This window comes from Periplaneta americana, chromosome 6, assembly GCF_040183065.1.
Source record: "Periplaneta americana isolate PAMFEO1 chromosome 6, P.americana_PAMFEO1_priV1, whole genome shotgun sequence".
NCBI classification, from domain to species: domain Eukaryota; kingdom Metazoa; phylum Arthropoda; class Insecta; order Blattodea; family Blattidae; genus Periplaneta; species Periplaneta americana.
In genome coordinates, this window is record NC_091122.1 from 60,996,635 (window position 1) to 61,007,804 (window position 11,170).

The 11,170-nt window shown below is 35.1% G+C and overlaps 1 protein-coding gene across 3 annotated transcripts in view; it reads left to right on the top strand.

The window, feature by feature from the left end:
• Window positions 1–6,470, top strand: part of Sec24AB (Protein transport protein Sec24AB) — an 81,028-nt gene extending 74,558 nt beyond the window's left edge. For all 3 annotated transcript variants that reach the window (XM_069828194.1, XM_069828197.1, XM_069828195.1), the window contains exons 19-20: window positions 1,211–1,314; window positions 5,516–6,470. In XM_069828194.1, coding sequence (XP_069684295.1) covers window positions 1,211–1,314; window positions 5,516–5,627 — 216 coding nt within the window. In that variant the 3' untranslated portion in view covers window positions 5,628–6,470. The remainder of the gene's footprint in view (window positions 1–1,210; window positions 1,315–5,515) is intronic.
• The last annotated feature ends 4,700 nt before the right edge of the window (window positions 6,471–11,170 follow it).

The window sequence follows — 11,170 nt, forward strand, 5'->3', positions numbered from 1 at the left end:
TACAGTCTACAGCTGATATTAGCAATATTATCTTGAAGCCACCAGAATAGCATAGGCAGCTGGCATGTTTGCCTTCTAATCCAGAGCTGTACTGCTTGGGCTTATTTATAAGAACCTGTCTGCATTAGACTTTCAATAACTTTTCTATGATTATTGCTTTCATTAAAGCAGCAGCCACATCGAGTAATGCCTAATCTTTTATAAATGTTGTATCCAAACATTACGTTGTAGGTAAACTGAGCTCAGTCTTATTTTCAGTCAGATTTTTTCACATTTGCATTCTAGTATGGTGAAAAAAAAAATTGTTGTAACTTCTCTGATTGAGTTATTGGACAGATACTACTAGCTCTAATTTTCACTTTTGAAATGAGACTGTCAAGAAAAACAAAATTATCGGACAAACTGGAAGATATGAGAATGTTCAAAGCAACTGTTGGGTTTATTTGCCTGAACTTGAGTTCTTTCTGCAAATCTAGTCTTTCAGGTAAAGCTCCCTGTGAAGCAGATTTGAATAATTTCAAGGGAAAAATTGTTCCGGGGCCGGTTATCGTTCAACCCGAGGTCCCGGGATCGATACCCGGCCCCGGAACAATTTTTCCCTTGAAATTATTGAGTTCTTTCTGTTCTGTTGCAACTATCTGGAAGCAGGCAACTTACTTTGTGTGCATCCTTTGAAATGAGTAGTGAATACACAATTTAAAGACTTCTGACATCACCAAATTAATCCTGGTCACTCATATTCCTTCAGAAACCCTATTGTTACTAGAAGATGTGAGAAAATATAGCATAGTATCCTTTTCAGATTAATGACAGGATATGAGTGTCTGGTAGCTTGTATAAAATGTGAATTTTCGAATCATAAAATACACTATTTGTAGTGATAACTTCGTTGTGGATAGAAAATATCTTAGATCTGCAGAATCTTATGCATTACCAGTGGTGTGTGCTAGGAAACAAGAATACAAATGGATATTTTTCGTTCAAAGTACTCAAAACCACAATTATTACATTACTTGATAATTCAAGCTTTTACAATGATTTTACGAATTCATTTAATGTTTTTTTTGGACTTCAAGCCAGAAAAAGTAAGAGAAGAATTAAAAGTAATTTTTATAATATTTGATACAATAGTTGTAAAAGTGATTTACACATGCTGATGCTCTGGATTTTGGAATTTTTAGTATTAACGGTCGCCTTTTTTCTTTTTCAGTATGAGCTTCCTGAGATTGAAAGTCCAGAATCAGAAAGATTACGGAACTTTGTGAACTACTTGCAGAATGAGAAGCCATACCAAACAATGCTTCAAGTGATCAGGTGAGTTTATGTTGTTGTTTTCTAATGCCAGGCGTTTGACAATAAAGTCATTTGACCTCTTGCACTCAGGTGAGTTTATATGGAGTTTATTATTAAACATCATCATCATCGTCCTTTAAAAGGCATCAGTATTGCTTTCGCCATTCCGAAGTAACACATTAGAAATTTTTATCTCTCAATCTAGTCCTTGGTCTTCTATATATATGGTCTTTCCATTTCCTTCTACATGTTTCTGTGTTGCTGACGGATGGATGTTGTCATTTTTAATGTGGTCTCTTCTAATCAGTGGCTTCAAAAATCTCATTTGGGCAGCCTCTGTTGTTGTTGTTATTATTATTATTATCATTATCTATTATTATTATTACTACTACTACTACTACTACTACTACTACTACTACTACTACTACTACTACTACTACTACTACTACTACTACTACTACTACTACTACTACTACTGTTATTACTATTTTTATTCTTATTATTATTAACAATGCTGTTTGCTGTTTACTTTTGCTTTGTGTCTCATAATTTTAAGTCTTCCTGCCATTTATTCATTTCTGTATACTAGGCATGTGCACAATAGGGATGTCAGAGGTCTCTCCATAATGCTACTTAAGATTGCAGAATCAGGCAATATGTGTAAAAATTCGTAATTATATATTAAATATTCTGTGAAAATAATTGTTAGGCTATTTTAGCTTTGACTATATATTGTTACTACTTTGCAACCTATTATTCTCATTCAGTTTTTAGATGCTGCAAGTACATACACATTGTCTAGATTCAAAATGTCTCATAATGTTTTTCATAAAATTATGGCACAATTTTCTACATTGATGAAAATTAAAGTATTTTAATTGAAAATTCATTTAAATGTTTGACTTCAAAAGAAATTTTTGAATCTGGAAGATTCATATATGCAGTATGTATGTATAAATGATCTGATGCAAGAAAGACTAAACCTGTGTAAACAAAATTATTTCAAGTTCCATTATTATACATTGGCTTGGCTCAAGAAGTACAGTGTACTCAAGCATCGAGTCATACCAGAAGAAGGTCGCTACCATTGCAGTGTTATGATTGTAGTTACATCACAGGCGCTGTACTGTTCAGATCACATTTAAACTATAGCACACCCATAAATTCTTACTCGAAACAAATCAGTATTAGAAAAATAAGTAACCTTACACGTTAATACAGGATAATTTTTCTGTTTCTCTACATTGCAACAAGTGTCCACATGATCTTGCTGTGCCCTGGACCCTGGTAACATCCATAATACCTTTATCGCTATGGCACATTAATCAGTCAGTGTTTTGTGGGGGCAAGGTCATAGAGATACCTCAATATAGCGTATTTATATTTACGATAATTTTGTAAAGACAGATTTGCATTCAAGAGTGCATAGGACCCCTATATTATGCAATGTTTTGTAGTGCCTAATTACTAGAGACGAGAATTCCATGCAAATGCATGTTTTTTTTATAGGAACATAGGACATAGCTCAAACTTGGTACTTATCCAATTTCATTACTTTCTGGTTCCAAATATGTGTACTTTTTCTTGCATATTTGCATGTTTTGGCTCTTTGGGGATGCATAATGCATATTTAAGCAATTTTTAGCTTAATAATGCATATAATATACATTATATTCAGTTTAAATGCATGTTTTAATGGTTCTGAGTCGACATTTCAGTTTCTCGATTTTATATCCCTTATTTTAGCTTCGGGATCAGGATTGAAGAAGGAAAAGAAAAAATTATTAACATAAAAATGAAATAAAATGTTAAGTTTTCACAATAAGATGTTAGAGGACCTTTCTTTGGACGGAAGTTCACTTTTACAACATTTTACTGATTACCCTCTATAGACTGCGTGTCATAAATGGATTTATTACGTTGAATACTTTGAGAATAGTAGAGAGGAAATACAGAGGGTTCAATGAAACTGGCAAAAAATAATTTAGGTCAAAAGTACCCTCTTTCAGGGAGGTTGTAAATACTCTCCCTTTTCCAGTACTAGTAGCAATTTAGATTCTTCTAAAATTGGAATCATTCGCTAAACTGTCTTTGCAGCGTATGAACCTCGTAAGTGGTTAACATGTTTGTTTATTTTGTTTGCTGTGTTAATGTGGTTCTGATATGCCTCCAATTAAAGGTTACGAAAGTGTACTCTTTGCACAGTGGATTAAAGGAAAGGATTTTTATTAGATCAGATGGGGTTGTTGTATTGTGCGATTGTTGAGGTAAGCACAGCTATTCTGTTTCCGAATATATTCTATGGCAGTTGTTCTTTGTAAAAAAAAATTACAAAACCTATTTAAATTAATTAATTAAATTAAAAAACTTAACTAAGGTACATAACCTTTTTTAAACATTTTAACACTTTTAAGTTTTTTAAACAAAGTGTTAACATGAACCAGAATCAATGAATTAAATTAAGATGTCCGTTTTAAAGTCGTATCTAGGTAACCATAAGGTTTATTATAATTTCAGATAAAATGTACTGAAAAATTTCAAGTCGACCAGCATGTTGCATCTGTTTCACATATTGAAAGAATGCAAAAAAGGAAAGATCTACAAAGAATTCCATAGATCCCCAAGTTATGCCTGTGGGGAACTAGGTACAGCGGCGGAAAACAAACTGAACAGGGTCATAAATGTGAACCCGAACTACAGATTCTTTTGTTCAGTGAAGAAGGTTATTTGAATGAAGAATTTGACCTGACACTGTCACAAACATGTTCATTCAAGTTTGCACCCGTAACTTCTTGCGCTGTAGAAATGTCATTCTCTGCATACAAAAACATATTGACTGACAAGCGCAGGAACTTCACAGAAACCAATTTAGAAATGTTGTTAGGTTGTTAACTGTGCAAAAAAAGTGAAGTGAAATAAGACATTTGGAATAAAAATGAAAGTGCATATTTTAATGTATTTTTCGCTTGATCATGCATGTTTCATAGTTTGATAGCGCATGAATGCATGCATATTTTGAAATTTTATAGTGCATGAAATTCTCGTCTCTACTAATTTACATTACTGCACAATTTAGATCTTCAGACTTGGTATTCTTGTTTTATTTATTGACTTTTTCATTATAATTATTTAAGGTTTTAGTAGGTGTATTTATTTTACAGTCCTAATGGATCAGTAAACTTATTGTCAAAAGAGATAATTGTTGTGTGGAACAGTGGCACAGTCAGGAATTTAAGATAGGAATCAAATTTTGGGAACATCACTTGGCAAATCTGTCTGTAACTTATACGCAGCATATTTAAAAGAAAATAATAATTATTTTTAATACTATAAAATTTAAAATCAATCTAGATCCCCAAAAGTTGTTATAAAGTAAAATCCATTCTTTGTTGTTACAGATAGAATGAACAGATGCCAGCCCTAAACAAAGCTAGTTATTGTGTTCAGAATGATAGTTTCATAATTTCTTTGAAAATCGTCAGTTAATTTAAAACATTCAACAAGATTTTCCTCATCTTTAACTACTTCTTAAGCATGTGAAGAATCGTACCAGGAGCAATTCCAACTTCCCTTGCTAGTTCAATACATGTCCAACAACAGTGTTCTTCCAGCAGTGCTCTTATAGCGTTCATATGCACATCATCACTTCGCAGCTCCACGTTTTTTATGAACATCTTCCCTCCTGTTACGAAATGCATGTGCCCACCTAGCCATGGTACAATATGGTGAAGTCTCTCTACCACAAGCTTCCAGTAATGCTGTATGGCATTGTCGAGCATTCTTGCCTCTTGCAATCTGAATTTCAATGACGCATCTTTGTTCGTGTTTGCTAAACATTTTAGAGCACTACAGATAAGTTTACAAATTAAACTCACTACAAATATCTTATAAATGAGATTATTGTCTTCAGACTCACAGATAACACACATCAGATGCTCGTCTTTCTCATTGTTATTAGCTTGCATCATTTACCATTGATAGCGCCACATACGAACATTGTTGTCACTAATTATTGACTAATCCAGTATATAAAGCCTATCATGTTTCAACTGAGACAATTCTTAATTATGGAGAAAATCTGTTGAAATATAATGCAATCTCAGTCTACTACTATCGTCAGAAATTATATTTAAAATACTGCTGACATTCGGTTTACAGATATATGATTTAAATTTTATCATCAAGGCTCTCAATTTACCTTTGTTTCAATATTTTTTTACAGGGATGACAGTCACTATCGAGTGAAATTCATAGAACGGCTGATAGAAGATCGTTCAGAATCGGCACTATCATATTATGAATTCTTGCAACACCTCAAGTCAAATGTTAAGTGATCACACATCGTAAAACATTATGTGATTTTTGAAAGTAAATGTATTATATATACATATATATATACACGCACTATTTGTAGGGTCATACATAGTTGCTGCCGAATTAAATTCAAAATAGCAACACACCGTTTAGTGATAAACGAAAGTTCAATAGAATAAAAAAGACGAAACCAGTGTTTGAACTATTCCAGATATAATTTTTCATAATCTTCTATTGCATATGAACTTCAGAAATTTGCCATTCAAATGTGTTTGGCCTTATTCAAAGTTGTAAAAATGTTTGCGATTATTGTTGGAGATGATCATTCTGTTAACATACTTGGGCGTAACTATACATATTTATTTATTATCATGGCAAAATGATGTGTACGTGAATATTGAGCAGTGGTTGTAGATGGCCTACTACCAGTGATGTAGTAAGGAATAAAGAACTGCTTATGTGTGTAAATGGCAATGTGGTGAGGTGTGTGTGTTTGTGTGTGTGTGTGTGTGTGTGAGTGAACATGTGTGTGAAATGTTGAAACAAGTCACTTTGGGTAAAAAGTTAAATATCTATGCAAGGTTTTACTCAGTTGTTACGGGGTCAGAATTTTGTAATATAATCATTATACAGTAAATACAAGTGTAAATCAGGATAAAAGGTTAAGTCTTTGTTTCAGCTTTGCATTGATTGGAAAGAATTTTACCGCCAGAATTTTACATGCCTTCATTAGGATTTAAACTATTGTATTATTTTAATGAATTGTAGAAAGTTGTTATATAAAATACGAGTGATGGAAGTGGTACAGAAATGTGTGTATAGGTAAGGAAAAGAATGAAAAAATAAAAACTTTTGAGATTGTGTATTGAGTGAAAATTTTTAATCTTTTAACAACCCCATTACAGTTTTGTAGAGCCTCCATTTTTTAAATTAACTTGCAGAAAGAAGAATTATTGTAAGCTTCAATCAAGGAGTCCAAAATATAGATACATACTGGTACACAACACATTTCTTAAATGAGGGATTCACAACCAGAGTGGACCAAGTCCTTCTGGGATAATTTTGAGAAATTTAATCTTAAAGTTCCTGGCTCATGCTTAGCAACCTTCACCTTCCATAGGAAATGCTGCCGTCTGTGGAGTAACAAATGACTTGGTTTGTTATGGCAATGAAGAAATCTAAGTTTTCTTCAACCGAGATTATATTAATCCACAAACTGACCACTGGTGGACTTGGTCCATTCTGGTTGTGAGCCCCTCAAATATGCCACAATCATCCTTGATGATTGAGTGGTTATTAGTAGATTCCAGGATTCAAACCCAAGTTAAAGACTATAGGTTCTTAAGAATGGTAGAAATTACCATATGAGCCCAAAACTAATATCATGCTTTTGCATAAAAACAGCTGTGTGAAAATTGTACTTGTCCTCCCACATCCTAACCATTTTCAGTCATGAAAGAAGTCTTAGGAAAGACAGACTACTAGGTTGAAATGCTAGATGTTATTAATAAACCCTCTAAGAATAATCTGCCCAGAAATTATGACTGGTTGCTTAAAGAAGACCATGTTCTGACCCCAAAGAACAAATTGAAAAACCAGCTATGCAGTTGCTGGCTGAATGGACAATTACAGCATGGAATGGGATTAGTAATAATGAGTGAATTTTGAAGGGTTTTAAAAAGTGCTGTATTTGTAATATGATGACAGTAAGATTGACATTTTGTGGAAGGATTACCATTCTAAAGAAGAATCTAGTTCCAGTTCTGAAGATGAATAGTAGGAGGAGACGGAGAAGGAGAAGGAGATGATTATTGTGGTAGTGGTGGTGGTGAAGAAGAAGAAAACTGGGAGTGATAACCAGAAGAGAAAGTTGCAAAAGACTGGAACTGAAAACTTGAAATAGCTTTAAATTTGTAAGTTTTTTTATTCATAACATTTTCAAAGTGTAAATCTTATTAGATATTGAGATATTTTAATTTTCCCATTTAAAACATCTGAAAACTTTGAGATGTTTTATCCTCGAGGTTATATAAGATTAAAGTCAATATTGTACTTCATTATGAAGTATAGTAAGAGGCTTGTGTTGTAGATCTCTGGCACATTAAAAAACTATCATCATCATCATCATCTTTATCTTTATTTAGGGACCAGACATTTGTGCCTGCTTCGGCTTGGAAAGATTGTTTTTGCTGTTATACTCGCTTTAACATCTCTGGTCGTATTGCGAGTTAATCTTTTGGGTGAAATCCGAAGACCTGTGTACTATTTTTGAGACTGGTTCTATTGCTGTGAACTGTATCTTCTTCTTCTTCTTCTTCTTCTTCTTCTTCTTCTTAAATTAGGATTCAGTCCTGATATATTTCAACCGGTGCTATTGTGTTTGGAGGGAGGTGACCAGCTTTCCTGCCAACGTTTCAATGGTCATCCCTGGGTCTAGGGCTGTCATTACGAGTTTAGGTAAACGATCGTCCAGCATCCTCAATACATGGTCTTCCATCCTTTTCTTCTTGCTTTGACCCGTTTCACTATGTCCTGTGCATCACATATATTTCTAATTTCCTCATTTGTTCTCCTGTCTTATAAGCTGTATCCTGTGATACTTCTTAAAGTTCTCATTTGTATAGTTGTCATCATTTGTTCAGTCTTTTTCGTTTCAGCTCTCGTTTCAGTAGCATAAGTAAGAATGGGTCTAACACATGTTTTATAGATCCTACTTTTACTTTCAATGTTCATATATTCGTTCCTCCAAAAGACATCCTTTAAACAACCTGCCATAGTTGATGCCTTTATTGTCTGTTCTCTGACTTTTTCTATTAAATTTTTATTACTTGTAATTTTTGATCCCAGGTAGTTGAATGACATAACTTGTTCTATACTTATACTGTGAGTTTGCATCTTAATGGTTGTTTTGAAATTGTTAGTGATATTGTTTTTTCTGTTGATAATATCATGTTAAATCGCTGAGCTGTTAGTTGGAATCTGTATAGTAATTTCTGGAGATTATTTTCATTTTCAGCAAGTAAGACCACATCATCTGCGTAACATATTATATAAATATTCTTACTTCTTAATCTATAACCTACACTCTCTTTCCTGGTTTCTTTTATTATTTCCTCCATAATGACATTAAAGAGGATAGGACTTAAACTGTCTCCTTGCCTTATTCCTGTCTCGATTGGTATCTTTTCTGTCAATTGGTTATTTATTCTAATTCTTGTACTGTTATTAGTATTTAGTTCTTCAATAATTTTTATTATGTTCTGTTTGACTCCTTTTTCTAGCAGTTTTGTAACAACATCCTTCATCTTAATTTGGTCAAATGCTTGTTTCACATCTATGAAACACAGGTATGGCATCTGTAAATCTATTACTGATTTGTTATGAACATGATTTTGATGATGAATAAAGCCAGTGATATTCAGGGATGTTGTAGCCCGAATTTCCTGATATTTGGCTTATGGTTGAGGGAAAACTCTGAAAAACCTCAACCCAACTGGGAATCGAACATGGGCCCTCTGCTTAAGAGACCATCAGCATGCTGACCTCTACACCAGAGGTGGTCGAAAGATTGTTGCACACATCTTGAGTTTGGGCTTCTCTATCCCTTTGCTATGCTTTTCTGGTGATATTATTCCTGGGTTGTTTATTTAATTGTTCCTTTCATTTACTTCTGTATTCTGTTGTTTTTCCATTTAATGAGAAAATGTTTAGTTTCTTCTTGATATCTTTATGACACTTTCCATCCATTGGCCTATACCTTGCCATTGATGGCTGGTGTTGTAAATATTCTGTACTTCCCTTCTTGATGCAAGTGTCAGCAACTGTATGGCGTCCAAAAAGTAGCTGAGACTTCATAAAAGGTGTTGCATCGTTAATCAGCAGAGAGGCTTTCCAGTAAACTTTACTGTCATGTGATATGAAATGTTTTCAACATGTAGAGAATTTTTGTTGTTGCAGTGTTAATCATTGAACTGAATCCTCTTTCTTCTTTTCTGGAACTCACAGCTATTGCTTTCCTTATGTTTCTTGCCACTTATTCCGGAATTTGAGTGTCTCTTGCAAGTCTCTAAAATCATTTCCAGCTTTAGCAAATTACAGAGCTCATATAATTTGTCTTCTCCATCCCTCCAAGGAGAGAGAATTGCTGCTTGCCACATTGTGGGATCCAGTAGCAAACTTTTATATGATTCATTCCCATTATTTAACAATCTGCTGTTTATGCTTATAATGTGTTATTGTTGTAGTTGACCAATGCTAAGGATCTTGGATTTCTTCCATTCTCTTGTGGGTGTCCCAATAGTATTTGGTGAGCTGCGATGGTAAATCAGCATCTACGTGGTACAGTCATTAAGTTCTGACACTGACGCCTGAAGGGTAGGCACCCACAAGAATCTGGATGTCTCAGAAGATGCCGCGTGATACGGCGTACACTTAAACAGATCGACATCCTCCCTAAGTATAGTCGCCGGTGGCCGCTATGCACGTCTGCCAACGTTGGTGTAGCTGCTGGAAGCACCGCTGAAAGAGGTTGGCAGGAAGATGCCGTACGGCTTCTCTTGTGGCAGTCATGACCTTTTCGGCTGCATAAAAATTATGCCCACGTAGGATTGATTTCATGAGGGGAAAGAGAAAAAAAATCGCATGGTGCGAGATCAGGTGAGTACGGAGGGTGTGGCAAAACAGCGACCTGTTGCCTTGCAAGTTCCTCTTGGACAAGGATGGAGCGATGTGCAGGGGCGTTGTCGTGTAGCAACAGCCAATTCTTCCTATGCCAAAGCTCAGGACGCTTACGACGAATTGAATTGCGTAAACGGCCAAGAATCTCTTTGTAGAGGATCTTGTCTACAGTTGCACCTTGTGGGATGACTTCTATGTGAACAATTCCATTTGAATAAAAAAAAACTGTTAAAGCATCACCTTGCCTTTTGACCTGTCTTGTTGCGGATTTTTCTGTCGTGGAAATAATGGCGTTTTCCAGGTGGCGGATTGTTGCTTCAGTTGCGGATCGTAAAGGAAACACCATGTTTTGTCTCCAGTTATGATCGGTTATAGCAGTTTCGCCTAATTTCTGACAGAACGTGACGTTTGTCCGTTGCTCAAACTGCAACATACTCGAATTCCGACGCGCGCATTCAAATCACCGTCACAACAATGACCGTAGTTCTGCTTAAACTATATGCACGTAACTGTATGATGCTGGGACGAGAGACTGACAAGGTACCATATCACGGCGCCACCTATCTGTTCTAGTGCACCACACCGCCACTATGCCCTCAGTCTCAGAACTTAATGAATGTACCACGTATTTTCTTTATTGCTGGGCATTGTAGCAAATGTCCTTTATCCATGATGGAGTTCTGATTTCTACAGGGGGTGCACTGTGGATGCTGGTAGATATTAATTCGATGTAGATGAGAGGCATGTCCGGTTGTTAAGCGAAATATAGGGACAGCCTTTTTCTTTGGAAAATCTGGGATGTCTAGCGGAATGTTCCAAGGTTTAGTTTGCCTTCGCTTTTCTTCAGGGATTCCTGTTTACAAAAGGACTAGATTATGTGTTTGAT